This window comes from Diadema setosum, chromosome 8 (assembly GCF_964275005.1).
Source record: "Diadema setosum chromosome 8, eeDiaSeto1, whole genome shotgun sequence".
Classification (NCBI taxonomy): Eukaryota; Metazoa; Echinodermata; class Echinoidea; order Diadematoida; family Diadematidae; genus Diadema; species Diadema setosum.
The window spans coordinates 27,702,492-27,719,714 of NC_092692.1; the positions used below are offsets into that span (position 1 = coordinate 27,702,492).

Sequence of the window (17,223 nt, forward strand, 5' to 3'; positions counted from 1 at the left end):
AACGTCTGGCAAAGGTATGATTGCGTGCAACATCGACTGCGAGATAGCTCGACAAATTACTTCCTTGTCTTTACTATAGTAAATCTGTTGTTTAAATAAAACAGCGTCTTTAATGGTGTTATCTTCCAGCGTGATCACGGTGATTAAGAGACATCGTATTTCGAGACCCTTGTTAAAACATTGTTATGTAATCGATTTTCGAATTGCAAGTCACTCGCATGAATTGCGGGTTTTATACTGCATGCTTCCGACGTGTCCGTCGATCAAGTTGAGATACTTCTTTGGTACATTTGTTTCAAAATCATGATCATACATTCCGTTTGCGAATCTCACCTAACCTTACTCCAACACTGTTTTCACCGTCATCATTTTCCTCTTCCCTTCCGCCTCCCCTTCCTCCTCCCCGATATCCTTCTCCTTGGAGTGCAGTAACAGCAGGTGTGAAATTGTGAAAAGTCTGATAGTCTCAAAAGTGAATATAACCACGTATAAATATTTATTACATTGAAATATCAATATCATGCACTCAATTTCTGTAAAAGGAATAAATCCTATTTACATGTTTTTGTTGGAGATGAAATGTCAATATGCGCTTGTTTTCTGTAAAAATCATGTTTGCCTGTTTTGTTGGAGATATGTCAATATGAGCTTGTTTTCTTTAAAAAAAACCCAAACAGCATATTTACATGTTTTTGTTGGAGATTGAAAATGAATGAATGACAATGAATGAAAAGCATGGGCTGATGATTTAAGCACTAAATTACCAGATATGCCGACACTAAAATAGCTGCTTTCTGTGCTTCACTCGTTGGCGATGAAATGATGACTCAATATACGGCTACCAAGAGAGACAGGAAGAGAATGCGAGTCGACCAGACGTCAAAAGAGCTAGGCCCCTTCAATGAACTAATATGGAGACCGAAACACGGCTCAACAGAAGTATAAAAATCGTAGTTTTGTTTTTGTTTGTTTTTTTTAGTACAATTTCATATCATTTTCAAGTTACGGAAGTAGTAAATACTACCAAATATAGAATACAGACAGACGGGTAAAGGTCTGGTAAAGGTAGTATAAATGGGACCTATAATATATGCAATATGCAAAAAAAAAAAAAAAAAAGAAATAGAAAAAAGGAAACAAGTTGAAGAATTTGTAACGTTTACATAGTTATAGATAATATCGTATTCATGAAACAGCGTTAGGGCCTATAATCGTTTAAAAGTTATGATCCGTTTTAGTTTTGATGTTCCCCGATTCACTCGACATGTAGACACATACGCATACACAAACACGCTTGGTCACACAGAGAAAGACATAGAAACATCTTATTCTTATTTCATGTCAAAAGTTATTTCTATTTTCAGTAGGCCTATGTAGTTTCTATATGGGGCTGGGAACAAGAATTTCCTCATTCTTGAATTTGTAGTGACCATAAAGAACAATTGTCTCTCGGCAGTGCTTGCAGGGGCCGAAGAATGTCTGTGAGTACAGTCTGTGTGTGTGTGTGTGTGGGGGGGGGGCTGTGGGGGAGGTCCTGCGAGCCAACGGAGGGAGGGTATATACTATAGAGTACCTCCTCCCCCACCCCCCCCCCTTACACACACAGATACACCATCGCAACTGGGGCTGGAGAACGTTTCAGGAATGGGGGGGGGGGTGGCCTGCTGGACAAGGAGGTCAAGGGTACCTCGATCCCCTACCTCCCTCCTCACCCCACTCACCCCCTCCCCACGCACACGCACTCGGCCCAACTTCATGGGATCATCTCGAGGCAGATTCCTCTGAGACTCAAGGGATTTGTTCTTGGCCTTTTTTTTTGTTTTGTTTTGTTTATAATCATTTCCGATTTTTATACAAACAAAAAGAGGGGCCTTGGGGGTTGTGATGATCCCCATCCCATTTCCACGGCCCCTGCATGCGTTCGGGATAGCCCCACAGATAGTTCTGTGGATAGCCCCCCCCCGCCCCCCCCCCCCCCCCCCCCTTCACTCTGAAGCCAGTGCGCGCCCACCCACGTCTTTTCTGAGCGAGAGGGTCTTCTGCACACACACTGCACTGGTCCATAATACATTGAAACCATTGACGCTCCACGGTATTTCCGAGGCCCGTTGACGATACCATGGCTCCTTGGTAACTAACATTCTTTGCTTTTCGTTCATTTACCTTTTCTTCCTCTACATAGGATAATGTGTTTCATGTGATTAAATTGCAGAAGAAGTTAGCATTAATTATCGCAATAATCTACGGAAAGGGTGGAAAACTGCTGAATTTATATAAGGCTTTACTGAGAGGGAAAACTGCAATTTCGTTCCAATGTATAAGTGTAGTCCCAACCTAGCCTTTCCGTGTTAGTGCAGTGTCAATGCGTACTGTCAAATATGAAAAGGCAATCATGTGGGAAGGTCTGCAATAGATTTTAGGCCCTACTGTTGTTCGCCAATAGGCATCAATGAATGTTTGTCTAGAGGAAAAGTTGTGTCTCAGTTAGTGGATATGAGCAAATGATGCACATTCATGATTCTCATGTTTTGAAGAAGCCTCTCCTCTTGCTCGAGCTCTTTACTTTAGTCTTTACTAGACTAGTTGAAAATAACCCTGCTCAGTGCTGGGTAGAGTCTAGAGATCTAACGTTAGAAAATCAATGGAATGCAAGGATTATCAATAAATGAACCGCACCAGTGTCTGTTTTGGGGCTTGAGTTTATCCGCCAGGCCGAGTTTACTCATAGCCATAAAGTATCATAACTGCAGTAATTATCAGTGTGTGTTTGTGTTCATTCATCCAAGAGTGAGAAGATATCCAGCATCAATTGGCCTAAATGCAAGTATGGTAGGGGTACCACCTATCGGTAGGGTACCTTGGCATCGGCACCCTGCGTATCATGGCTGTTTGTGCGTAGAACGAAAAGGTTCGCGCGGGATTGAGTGTCATTAGCTATAAAAACAAAAACGAAGAAACGAAAATCAAAGTCAAAAACAAACTAACAAACCAAACTAAACACGTTTCAATTACACATCCGCTCAGTAACGACGCATGGCTGTGAAATTCACGTGTATTACCTATGGAGGGGAAGGGGTGCCGATCACTAGGTACCCTTTTAAGCTGCGTGAAGAAAACCGATTGCATGCACTAAAATTGCGCTATTTTAAAACGGAGATTCATAATCAACGAGATGGTCACGACATTCAAAACTGCAGTATTTATGGCATATTTGAGGTAAGAATTAGGCGAATTTGTTTTATATTTTTAGAATAAACAAGCTACAGATCCTTAGGGTGACGATAGGTGGTACTCCCAATGCTACTCTCAATTTCCAACGTTACATGTATCTCTGTCTTCCAATTGCTGTTGATGGCACTACATATCTAGAAATTACTAACAAAAAGCTGTGTGTTATATAAAGCCAATGCCTTTCACTTTGAAGTTTCTCAATAATTCGGTATAGAAATCTACTATCACACTTAGCCTGACCAGACGCTGTGCAAAGCACGGCGTCAGACAGACGGGGCCTTTCCATCAAATCGGGGAACCACAACACAACTACAAAACTTATAAGAATTTATGTGTACATTACTTATATAGACATTTATACGTTACTCACATAAAGTGCATGCTTACATTAAGGTATGTAAGTCCATAGAGAGCCCTCGCGAGGAGTCCTTGGAACAAAAAAAAAAAAAAAAAAGACACTTTTAGCGCAATCCCTGACCGTTGGGGTTCATCGTTGCAGAATTCAAAATGGTGCATTGACCACTCTGCAAATTATGCGTGCGTGTGCGTGGCTGGAAGTGCAGCAATCTATTGCGTGCGTGCACTCTTTAGTAGCAGCACGGTCGACAGCGTGACCTTTAAAAGTGCATTCCCGATCGCGTGAACTCCCGATTATCAGATGTACCGTTCGCACATGCTGCATATAATCTTCATTTTCGGTAAGTTGTGAAATGTGTTTGTCAATATCGATAACATAGAACTCTATGTAGTGTCATTTATAAAGATTACATTCAATGAGTTTGAGGCGACAAAAAGTGATGTCAAGTATCAAAACTCAAAGCGATCGTAAGGCGATCGCTGAGCTCTCTTTGTGTTGTGGGCCGCTCCGGTACAGCCCTGTCGCTATTTATACAGCGACTGGGTTGTGTGTAGTTACAGTACTATCACACTGTGCTGTTTATTGGATCTTCTCGTCAAACTTTTAAATGTTTATGAGTATATTACAATGTACTTTCACTCTGTCATTGTCCTTCTCTCTTACACCTCTGAATATTTTTCAGGCTGTTGCAATACTACCGGAATCGTCAAGAGCATGCCATCAAGACAAGCGTTCCATCTGAGCCTCCGTTCCCAATGTTAACCAGAACATTGAGCTTCTTCTTTAACTTGGCATACAGGTGCCGTCTGCGTATTCCTACATTTGTTTTCTTGGGTCTGCTTGCATGTGATGTACGTCTCCAACTTCAAATCAATGTTGTCCAAATCGGATAGTGCACTGTTCTTTCCAACTGCATTTGAATTTATACAGCAAGGACTTCGGCATTGAGTTCCTTGTCAGATCTTCCTTCCAGTTTCTCAGTGACAAATAAAGCTGCAAGATGACTCGTAGTGTTAAGGATCTGCGAGATCTCATCTGCGTGTCTAGACTGACAATAAGGGACAGCGATGATGAGGATGACTTGGATCTCTCCAGACCGCTCAGCTCATTAAGCATCTTTGGTGAAAAGTCAAGTGGAATTGGTGGAAATGGAGACTTTATTCAGATGCCCAACCACCAAGGGCGTCATCAGAGATTTACAAATGACGGGTTTGCCGTGCCTAGACCACCACCTGGTAACAAGGGAGGAGCCAGGGTGAGATCTGGAAAGCGCCCCCAGTCGGCCAAGAGCAAGTCTCTCTCGAATAACTCTGCATTTAACTTCCGCAAGGACGTGGCCCCTCTTCCACCTGTCAAGGGAACATCGAGACCTGGCTCGGGCAGCAGCTCGGGCAGCGACAAGTCTGGGAGTGGAGAAGCAGCCCAGACCAACTTCGACACCATCCTGCAGTTCATCGCGGAGGACGTGGTCAAGGAGTGGCTCCAGCGGACCACTGACATGCTGAATGATCTCACATCCTGGTGCAGCGATGTGGATCACTTTGTGGACTTTGCCCAGTTCTGGTTGACCGAATTCCCAGACAACCAGCGTCTTGAGATCTACAAACTGGAGATTGGCATCATTGCTGACGAACTGATGGCGGCCTTCGGGGATGCCTACAAGAAGGGTAAAGTTTGCCCTGCTGACTTGAACAAAATTATGACTGCTATCCTGAAAGAGTACCCCACCAAACTGTGCAGTGGGCAGGGACCTCATGTTTTCCTCGATATCCTCGACACGATAACGTCTCAAAAGACTCAGGCATACAAGCAACTCCTGACGGCAGTGAGAGTGTCGACAAGAAACCGAACCCATGCGCAATGCTTGCTGGCTCTTCGTGCATTCGCGCTCCTTAGCATCTGGACCAGTATTGTTGGTTTCTACAGGCGTGTCACTGGAAGTATTAGTGCCGGTTTGGCTGGAGAGAAAAGTGCTGCCAAAGTGGGAGATAGTGCTGACTGTGTCGCACAAAATCGGCTCTTTACGGCTGTGAAGAAGGGCTATGTTAGTGTCATCTACTACTTTCTTAGGAACGGGAGGGTGAAGCCCAATGTCCGGGATGATCACGATAGAACTTTGACGTTTGCTGCAGTGCTGGCGAATCAGAGTAACGCTCTTCATTACCTGATAACCAAGGTATGAGATTACAAACAGATGAGGAAAGGTGATTTAAATCATTTAAAAGAGTGAAGACAGAGAACTCACACTATTGAAATCTGAAATATATTAGAAGAATACTCTGAAAAAAAAGGAGATAAAATACCTAAATGTTGCAATTACTAAAAATTAGCAGGTAGCAACTAAAGTACAGTCTACTTTCAGCGGATAAAACTTGTTATTGACCAGGTGATACTCTGGAACCTATGGGTGTAGTACTGTATATTATATGTGCATGTAAATATTGCAATTGTTAAAGCATAGATAACATATCTAGACATGCATATTCATCCACCACTTCCCCTCACAAACACATGCACACACTAAATAGCGATTTGATCAGGTACATAACGCTTGCTGTAATTATTGCATAATTTCTGTATTGGTCTCTCTCTCCCTCCTTCACAGCATAAAGACTTCCTACCAGTCAATGAACCGGGGGAGTCCGGCAACACGCCCTTGCACACGGCAGCAAATTGGAACTATGTGGACTGCATACAGGTTCTCCTGACGCGGGGCAATGCCGACGTCAACATTCCCAATCCTCAGTGCGATGACGCCACCCCTCTGCACCTGGCAGTGATGCAAGGTGAGACACTGCTGATGCACAGGCAGGGACTGATCCTTCAATTTTGACAGGTTTTTCACATCCTAAGAGCAAAACCTGACCAGTTAGAGATAACAGTGCTGTCGAAATCTGCTGAAGTAAGCAGCAAAATTCCTAAATTATACAAGTAATAAGAAGTATAATTAGAATTCTATTAGTAATAATGAAGTATAAGTCGAAGAGGTTAGCATTTCCCAGGTGTTTAAGGCAGTGAAGTCACATAATGAAATTCAAAGTAGGTAAAAATTCCAGGCAGTCCCAGTTGGCTATAAATACCCGTGTCAGTGAGCAGTAAGCATCTTTTCAAAGAGAATACGGCTTTAAATAGACAGACCAGCAACACCATGCAGTATTGGGTGCAATGCAGACAATTAGCTCACTGGTCCTTCTCATCATACAGACAAGCAATAAATAAAGCACAATTGCTGTTCCAAAGGCACGGAGCATTCTTATACGTATGGACATCTCAAGTCAAGCAATTAAGCAGAACATCAGCATACAGTATAAGGGCCCACCAGTTTTGACTTCTGTACAGTGTTGTAAAGGGAGGGTTCAGAACTGAAGAGTATCGATCAAATGAGATGCTGGGTGGGAACCTCTTCGACTTATACTTCATTATTACTAATAGAATTCTAATTATACTTCTTATTACTTGTATAATTTAGGAATTCTATTACGTAATACTCGTATAAGTCTTCAGAGGTTAGCATGTTCAAAGTTCCGTACAGAAGTCGGTCTAGTCGCATGATGAGTGAGGGCAAGAGGACAAGAAGGATGATGGACAGTTTTCACAACAAGGTTGAAACTTTGGTCATGACTCCTCATGCATAGAGAATGTCTATCGATGGTGACACACATTGTCGCACACAAGAGAAGAACTCGAGCAAAGTTTGCTTGAGAACCTACTAGTATAAGGTGCAAGGCATAGGTTTTGAGTATGATATCATTTTGATATCGTGCGTGCTTTAACTGGAGCAGGATTAAGCATGATAGCGCACAGACAAATTAATCAAATACAATGGACCTCTTGTACCGATTTTCCAATCAAGACATAATACTAAACATGTTCCTTAATATTCATGTACATTTGAAGGAAGAATACCTATTAGACATTAACCAGTTCATACTCGGCATAGTAATATTGCAGCAATAATTAGAGGCAAGTCCATTGCATTTTGGGTTAATATTAGAGTTTAAATTCATCAGTTTGGTGGACCGAATCTCCTAAACGAGTGGCCGAATAATGTGTCGCCATTTTCCAATGCACAACGTAACGTGATTTATGGTCTTGTGTCTTATCTGACTCGTATTATGACATTGTTCTTGAGATACTAATATACAGGTATACACATACTATCACAATTTACATGTATCTTTCTAACTCAGCAGAACTGAGAATTGTTGAACTAATGTGGAATCAATTGTTAGAAGGTAGAAGGTTCAAAATGTACCAGCGTTCGTCCAGTCAGTTGTGGACAAGATTTCATTATGACCTTTATACTTCATGCGCGAAAGTTTAGAAGTTGCGGCGCTTCTGTAGCTATGAGCTGAGAATGTGATACAACTTTCGTATCAGCATCCGTGGATGTCTTACCAGACCAGAGTCTGGGATGAACGCGGGATGACTGTGCTCCCAAATCCCTATGTATATGAACACGAGGTACGTCCTGTGGTACCCTTTCGTACTGATCTCGAAGACAGAATAAACTCGGTACATGTTCCCATAGCAACAATACATTCATACCTAATTGTACGCAGCAGTCAGTACAGTGTACAGGGATGTATACGTACAGCTATTGACAGTATATTAGTTATATTTTAAGTGTTTATACAAGCAGCTGCGAGGGACTGGCTTTCAGCCTCTGCTCCAAGATGCTTGTCGTCACCGATTTGTTGGGATGTTTCGGAGAAATTATGGGTTTGCTTTCTTAACTTGCTCGTTGGAGATGTTCTGTGCATTTAATATACTCATGAAGAGTTGATCGGAACACAGAGTTTAGGGTTGGAGGTAAAAGAAGGCACTTTAATTACCTGGTTAGAGATATACCTTCCATATCTCTAATGTGCAAACGTGGCATCATCTTCCGGTAATGTCATAAGAACTAGATGTCTCAGCATTTGTGTACGTTTTGCCGAAACGAGCTAGGAAATTTGTTTTTGGCTCAAGGCACTGATGGAATCTATAGTTCATAGGTAGCTTGAAACGATAAAAAGTGATTCAAAACAATATTGAAACATCCCAAGTGTTGTTGTATTTAGGCTTGCGAGGGTCGGAGTTAGATACGCCCTTCATATACTAAAGTCTGACTATAGGGGCTGTTTGCCTATGTCATAGCTCTCGGTTTCAGGTAGTATGGAAGACCGGGCAGGTCTATGAGTAAAAAAAAAAATCGTGGAGTGGGCTTTGTTGAAAAGCTATGCTATAGGCTTGACAACGTGTTCTGTAGACGGGTTAAAAAGGATCACAAGATTGTTCAGAATACAGACATTGCTACTGTCTTCAAGCACCCTCATTTGTTTTGTTTATTGGTATTGTCTCGCCATGATGATGAAAGGAGCTTTGCAATGTGCTGCGATGTGTCTGCCATTTGTCATCGATAGCAGAGAGCACCCATGCAGGCGGCTAGTGTGAGCTGGAGGCTCGTCGGTGGGTGAGGGTGTGGGGCAAGAATTTTCTCTTGGAGTAATAGAGGTGGGGCTATTCGCATTTTGAGCGATAATGAGACCCATGACTGCCGCCACCATTGGGGCAGTGAGGATTGCTCAGGTCACCTTGTTCAGTTGAATCTTGTGGAGGACTGAAAACGTTCTAGGGTAAGGAAAAAGGCATCAAAATTCAGGGCAATAAAACTTGGTTTCCATTTGACATGAGGAGTGTTGCTAATCCTCTAGAGTTTGTGGATTGTGTGGTGAAAAACATGTAAAATAGTAATTAGTTGTTCATGTCTCTCCGAGACAAGCAGAAAACTTCAGGATTATCTACATCTGTTGAATGTGAAGCTGATATCCAATTGCTAGACACCAATTCCAATGTTGGCCGTGAATTTGTTCGGGTCAGGTATGCTACTAGCTGTAGAAATGTCTGACCGAATTATGAATAAGCACATTTTTTGTACACGAGCCACACAGGGCTTCAAGACCGTTCTGAATTGCAAGAGGTTCACACGCATTGCTATGCGGGGAATTCTGTTTGGCACTCCAGACTCTCTGAGCAAAGGAATTGTCATTGTTCAGAATTAACTACTCTCCATACTGAGATGCAAGCATCGCTTGAAATTATCATGCTAATGAAGGTGGAAATAATTCTTTGTCTTGCGAGACAGCCACCACCAAAGAATGTTTTGTATCGCATGACTAAGTGACTAGATAACGACACCAAACTTCGTGTTGATGTCATCTTCTGCTTTACGCAGAGCATTAGTTGATTTATTTTTTCTAGTCCCAAGTGATGAGAATGTAAATTTCTATGTGGAAGGCATTAAAGTCCCGAAATTTGGTTTCGTTGCCATACAAGATTGAATTTCCAAGGTCAGTAACCTTGTCAATCTTGTTCTGAGGAAAAAACTGAAAATCGTTTGCTGGGAATTAATATGAGAACCAAGGAAGGTCTCGACGTGCTTTGGGTTGAAACTGGATTTGTCGAAATCCTTACTGAAACTCTTTAAGGGTGACAAGTTGATCATTGGCTTTGTCAAGACACTCTTCTCTGGTGTGAGAAAGAATATGGATATCATCGAAATAGGTGATTGTTCTAATGCCACTACTGACCGAGGCAAAGACAGGTTTCATAACTTTAAGGAAATTCTGTGGGGTCGAATTAAGGCACTGAAGGAATGCAGTGAAAATACTACTTACAGTGTAGTATTTCCATTCGAAAGACTATGCTTGATGAACAAGGTGAACGGATACGGATAAATATGCACCCTTTGGAGGGGCAAAATTAAGGCCGTAATCAAGCGAAACTGTTCCACTCGGAAGTATTCGTATCTTACAAATTTGTTCAAGTTTTTCATATTTATGATTGGACTTAGACCGCCAGTCTTTGGTAGCGCTAGAATAGAGTTGATACTCCATGTGAGGAATCTCTCTAATATCTTGCTTTGCGAGAATGTTCGGAGACAATTCTTCATGGGTTGCCTTTTCCTCCTCGGTAGAATGTACACTTTGTAGAGGAAAAATTTATTGGTATGGGGTTAAAATGAAATTATTGGCTTCATAGCCAAATATTGTGGCCAATATCCAAGGCTCGGGAATTATTTTGACCAGTCATCTTTGGAAAGCTTGAGATTTCCAGCACTGAATGGTTTTGGACAGTGCTCATCCTTTTTTTTTTTTTTTTGCTGGCTTGCGTAGAGACATTCATGACACACGATGTATGCTTATGTGACACTTGTCAATTTTTCTCAGATGTCTTTCTGAACAACTTTCTACCAAGTGGAATCGACTTGCTGCGCAAGTGTTGTTGAGAGGGGGTTTCAAGATACCTCGATGGTGCATGCTCAGATCATACGATAAGCAAAGCCCGGGAGTGTCAGGCCATCGATGGTGACATGAGTTGTTAAAATTCTCGTTGTGGCAATTGCATGGATGATTATCCGTGCATGATCTGTGAATTTCAGAAAGGATTTATCTATGTGGTAGAAGTCCCTGTCACTACATATTGTTGTAGAAGTTGGGGGCTCACAAGACCCAAGGCCTCGTGAAGGAGGATCGCCCAAATTTTGCTCTCGATTTTTGGTGTGAGAACAGCTTGGGCATTCGATGGCAATTGAGCATTTGCTTCGCGATTTTACCTTCTGATATGGGCAGTGTGACTGCCTTCATTAGCAAATCAGCCAATTTTTTAATTTGGCCCAAATGAGATCAGAATTTAAGTTAAAATCAAATTTGGTACCAGGCTTTGAAAGAGTTTGGCTGTAAGGACGTGGCATCCGGATCAATTCGGTTGTCAAAATGACCATAACCACAAGGGCAGAGTCAAGGCCACCCATACAGGGCAACGCAATCAGTTTTGCCAGGAAGGAGACTGACATGAGAATATCGTTGTCTGTTGAGCTGCCGATGGGGATGGCTAGCTCGCTGAAGTCTTCGATGGACGGGGCAGCGCCCCTGTCCCCGCGGACATGGCTCGCATGTCCAGACTAATCGCTGGAGGGAGAAGCTCTCCTGCACCAGCTGGCATGGCTCGCATGCCGTTTGTCATTACCACGGTGTGCCGCCGCCCTATCCATGCGGGAGAGTATCTGGTCTCTCTAGTTGAGCTTCAAGGCGGCCTTCCATGCCCTGATCTCCCCGCGGGGATGGGGGCTGAGAGGTAGCGTCATCTTCCTGATCACTAGACATTGGAGTTTGAGATGTACATGTATAATCAGGGAGGTGTCTCACCTCCCTGGTATAATTCACTGCCGTCACACTTGAAAAAGATGCTTACTGCTCACTGACACGGGTATTTATAGCCAACTGGGACTGCCTGGAATTTTTACCTACTTTGAATTTCATTATGTGACTTCACTGCCTTAAACACCTGGGAAATGCTAACCTCTGAAGACTTATACGAGTATTACGTAATAGAATTATGAACGACACCACATTACATAGTGATCTCAACTTTAATATGCAAGGGTTCATGGATGTCTTCTGATGTGCGACAATCTTCCTTTCTGGCTTGTGTTTCATTGTGCTGTCGATGAAGTAAAGTTCAAACTCCAACAAATTTTCTAAATGCATTTTTTTTCAAGATCTACTAGATAGAAACACATTAATTTCTCTCCATTTGATAAGAGTTATTCCTGTTTATGGTTGATAAAGTAATGAAAGAAGAGCAAGAATTACATTCTGTTATTCTAAATTTTATGATAGCATATAAAGGGATGCTGTAACTTTTGCAGGAAGAGCAACAGTTGTGAAATCATTTCAATTTTTCACCATGTGAAGGTCATCTGGAGGCAAGTGAGGCTCTGGTTTCTGCTGGAGCTGACATCGCAGCAAGAATGAATGGCATCACGCCCCTCCAGCTAGCGGCAGACATGGGCCACAGAGATATTCACAAGCTACTACTGCGATGGTCAGGGCAGGCGGAGGGGGAGGAGGCTATGGACGTTGCTGAAAGTGCAGCAGAGAAATCCTGAGGTTGGAATTGTGAGCCCCTATAGAGTCGTACAAAATGCCCTCAAACATATCCTGCTCTGTATTGCTTGCATGTCATATTTATTGTAAAGGTGGTCGTCTTCTTTTCAAAGCCTGCCCATATCCGTAAAATCTTTCATGCCACTTGGATATGAGTCATAGTTGAGGAGAGACTGTTTCTGAGCTAGTCATTCAGTGTTTAAAATGATTTCTTGATGACATTTTTCTCTGAAATGTTTTATTATTGGACTGTTAAGGTGACATCTATTCGATGTGATGTAAGGATGTACTTTCTCAATGTGGCCACAACTAAACTAGAGTCACAGTGTGAGGTACAAGTATACTGTAGGATTATCTTTCAGAGGCATGGTGTCATGGAAACAAACTGACTGCTCCTAAGTTACTCTCCTCCTGTAATTCATGTGATATGTGTACCTCTCATAAATCTGAAGTTACAAAATGTTGTTCTATTCACTTGGGAATTTTTTTTTTAATTCTTAACTCGGTTGTATGTGGAAATTAAATTAGTAATCAAAAACACCCTTTTTTTCTTTTTTTTTAAAGTTATCTCCTCACTGCCTGTTTCAAGTCCTTGTATCCAAGTTATAAAAAGAATTAGCTACAACAAAGCACCCGTGATAACTTTGATGATGGCATGTATTGCAGGCATAGTCAGAAAACCTAGTCTTGCCAGAAGAACGGTGGTGAGGTATGCTGAGGCATAAGGTCAATAAGTTTGAACACCATCTTCAAAGGGTGGGGGGGGGGGGGGGGAGGATGGATGGTGATGGGTTTTAGGGGTGCATGTCAATGCCATGCTGGTCTGTGTCCAAAAGTATTGTGACATAGTCTAAGGAATGAGCAACTGCCTCAACTTTAAAGATTCAGTTTTTGTATATTCAGAGTAGCACCTCTGATTTTAAACCACAAATCGAAGTAAATTTGAGTTTAATTACTTCGACCACAAACAGTTCCTGCATCAACATCTCCGCTTCTCACCTTGATACAAAAACAAGTATATTTTTGTCACCATCGTTGAGTGGAGACTGGATGTAAAGAATCATCGCATGATTATCAAACTTATGGATAAAAGAAAGTAGGACATCCTTTAATTCAATGTTGTTTTTTTTTTTTTTGTATTTTAAGTATATTTTCTATGATTTTTTTTTTTCTGTAGTTGACATAATTTGTTGTTCATTGATTATGACTCTTACACCAAGTTGCGTGCTTCACATTCTAGTTTAACTACATGTACATGTTAATGTGACACTATGTATGGACCAAATATCACTACTTAGCCAAGGCAAGCTATTTTGCTACTTGATAAATCCACGAATAGTCTAAGGACATCAATCCTTGGTATGGTGAAGATGTAAATAAAATGTAGGAAAGCAAGTTTTGCACTGAAAGTAAACTGCAATGGATGTACTCTGCTAATATCATTTTCAATGCCAATGATGGACTTCTTGTTCTTTTTCAAATACTTGTTGCACTTTATGTGCCAGTGTTGATCATAAGACAAGTCTGTGAGTAGTTCATGGCTGTTTATGTGAAAAGAGGGAGTCACAGACAGAAGTGATTTTTGTTGTTGTTGATTATTAAAAGTGCAAACATCAAACTCCATTCCTGCTATGTCTTCCCTCTCTTGCACTATTTCTTTCTCTCTAAAGACCGATTCGGGTTCGTTGAGGGCAGCAGACAAATTGTGGCTCTGGGCGCAGCCATTAGCTCAAATTGCGGTGTCCCAGCCTACCCCCCCTCCTCTCCCCCACCCCACGGGCAACATGTTTATCGCGCACTTGTAGCAGGAGTACACGCACTTGTAACAAAGGTTCGCGCATCAAGCAAGCGTTCGCGCACTCAGTACGAGACGCCTATTGGTGAAAACAACCATGCATCAGTTTTTCATTCCGTGCTCGTGCTAATGTAGGGAGGGGGGTGGGGGAGAGGGGGGTGGGTCAGCGGAGACACCGCAGTAATGGCGCTGCCCATGCCAATAATACACAAACTGCCTCACAGAATCGGTCTATACATACAATTTTTCTTTTCATCTATCCAGCTATCTATCAGTCTGTCAAATTGTCTATCCATCCATCTGTCTATTTATCTATTCATCCATCTGTTTATCTATCTGTTCATCCACCTTTGATCTGTAGCTGTACATAGTTTAAGCATAGACAGTGGTACAGAGTGCATGGAGTACATTATACAGAAGAATTTGAAAAGGTCGGTCATTTAGATAAAACCATAGCCCATAGTTTCAGCAGTTCTGTCATATGCCCAGCATCTGTGTAAATGCAGTAGTTTCCCTTACAAAATGTACATACATCGGCCATGACCCACCCCCATGGAGAGTTTCAGTGAAGATGTGGCGGTATTACAAATGTCTTGATTGTCATGACAACTAATGATATATTTTACACTACAGTGCACTCCTGTAATAACGAAATGCTCGGAACCTGCAGTTTTCTTTCGTTATAACGAAATTTCGTTATGACCGAACAAATACAATATATAATGAAAACAAGGAAACCACATATATAATATTCTGTTTGCTGAAACTCATCATACACTGGAAAGCTATGTGAAATGTGATGGGATAACTGTATTACAATAATAAATGCAAGTTCCCCTCAGAAACTGCATGACACAAGGAGCAAACACACAGTGGTATGAAGCGTTCACCCATGCAGAGACGCTATAAATGCTTGTTCCGCTATGTATTTTCGAAAGCAATTCGCATTTCGTTATAATGGAGCACATTTCTTTTGTTTTTCTTTGTCTGTGGCGCTCGGAAAAGACTTCGTTATAACGGAAATTTCGCTATAACCGTGTTCGTTATAAGCGAATTTTGTACCATAGACTTTAATGGTGATAATTTTGGGACCAGAAGATTTACTTTGTTATAACGAAATTTCGTTACAACCGTGTTCGTTGTAACGGGAATGCACTGTAATTAGCACTTTCCATTATTGATTCCTCCAAAGGATTTCTGCTGAAACCAAAAGAATGTTACCAAATGTAAAGACCGGTTGTCCGCCAATGTCCACTATGACTCCTCAAGACGTGTAGGACATCATAATTAAAGATACCCTCAGTCCACATGTCCTGTTGGACATGTCCTTGTCCTGGCCTTGACTGTGAAAGGAGGACAATTGTAGATAAGAGTTTAAGAAATTCTTCAGTGTGGCCACGAGCCCTCTCTTCAAATTTGCAGTATATTTGAATGGAAAAGATGAATGACTGCAGTGGATATATATGAGGTTTATTTGATTTACATTTTTTGCTTTGTTATGCCTTGATCTTCAATCATATGATTTGGATTCACCAATTGGTCTTGTGCATGATTGAATTGTGAAACTTGTTTCTGTTACAAGTGTAACTAAGTTGTGTGAAAAAAAAAATCAGTCGTAGCTTGTGTGTACACATTAACAATGTGCATTCCTTCTGTGATAGAGGATGCATGCACAATTGCAGGGTGAGTTTATTAACGATGTGTTTTCTTGGTAAGATAAATTATATCCTTCTCACTGAAATAAGTGTGGGTAATAATGTCTATTTCTGCCTTTCACTGTCATGCATTTGTTGCCCACTATTGAGATATGTTTGCTGTAGTGAGTAGTACGCTGTTACATCCTGACCCACATTTGAACAATCATTAAATTTGGAATTTGCAGATAATTAGCAAGAACTGAGCATGTGTATGACATGAGAGAGTACATTGAGGGAAAGTGATTCAAGATTTTACTACCATTGGTGACATCTGAAATCAGTTCCCATCATTTATGTTGCCTTTCAGGCACAGCGTTTAGATGGCTACGTCCTTAAAGGGTTGCTTTGACAGCAGGGCCCTTTAACCCTTTGAAGACGAGTCCTGGGAATACTCGGGCAGGTGTCTATGGGAAGTGCGTGTTACAGCAAAATCAGTCCGTCCTCAACAGGTTAAAGTGGTATGATTTATCTTACAGAGCCTTATCACGGAAGATGACAGTTAACTTGCCACTGCGACATGCACTTGTCAGCTATCTTGATGCGAGAGCATCAAGAGTGAAAAATCAATATATGTCACTGTAACAAAAGTTGAACAAATGCTCCCCTTTCAAAGTATTGTGAGTGAAGGATAAAACAGTCTAGGACCTTCATTGTTTTATGTCCAAGATACAAGATTATTGATTTAGCCTTGGATTACACTGCACCCAATCTTATAGACTGTGGGGAAAATAATGGTTGTTACAGAACACCATGTACAAGTGCAGGTCCTTCGATATCTGAGGCAGACAGACAATCATAGCACCAGATCCGGCACGGCACCACGGCACGGCATCACGGCAACCCGAAAAATCGCTCCCCAGTAAATCCTATGAAGCCGTTTACACTGCAACGGTACCGTTCCATTTGTCGGATACGGCATTTTTTGCCGTATTTGTGAATCGATTCGAGAGCCATTTTTGGAGCACAGCACACGGCATTTATCACTTTTGGCCAATCAGAGTCCAGGGGGGTGTTTTACAAAGCCGTTCTTAAAGTTAAAGAAGGACTTAAGTGCGACTGGTGATCAGTTCTTGTGCTGCCGAATTATTGAGATTCTGATAAGTATAGCACACAAGAACTGATCACCAGTCGCACTTAAGTCCTTCTTAACTTTAAGAACGGCTTTGTGAAACACCCTCCTGAGATATTACGTCACTCTACAAGACTTCTCGA

The 17,223-nt window shown here is 41.7% G+C and overlaps 1 protein-coding gene across 1 annotated transcript; it reads left to right on the forward strand.

The window, feature by feature from the left end:
- Positions 1–2,073: 2,073 nt before the first annotated feature.
- LOC140231812 (uncharacterized) lies at positions 2,074–13,258 on the forward strand. The gene is made up of 4 exons (XM_072311964.1): positions 2,074–2,130; positions 4,272–5,765; positions 6,195–6,375; positions 12,328–13,258. Exons 2-4 carry the CDS (start codon positions 4,590–4,592, stop codon positions 12,519–12,521), a joined length of 1,551 nt encoding a protein of 516 aa, XP_072168065.1. The 5' UTR covers positions 2,074–2,130; positions 4,272–4,589; the 3' UTR covers positions 12,522–13,258.
- Positions 13,259–17,223: the final 3,965 nt, after the last annotated feature.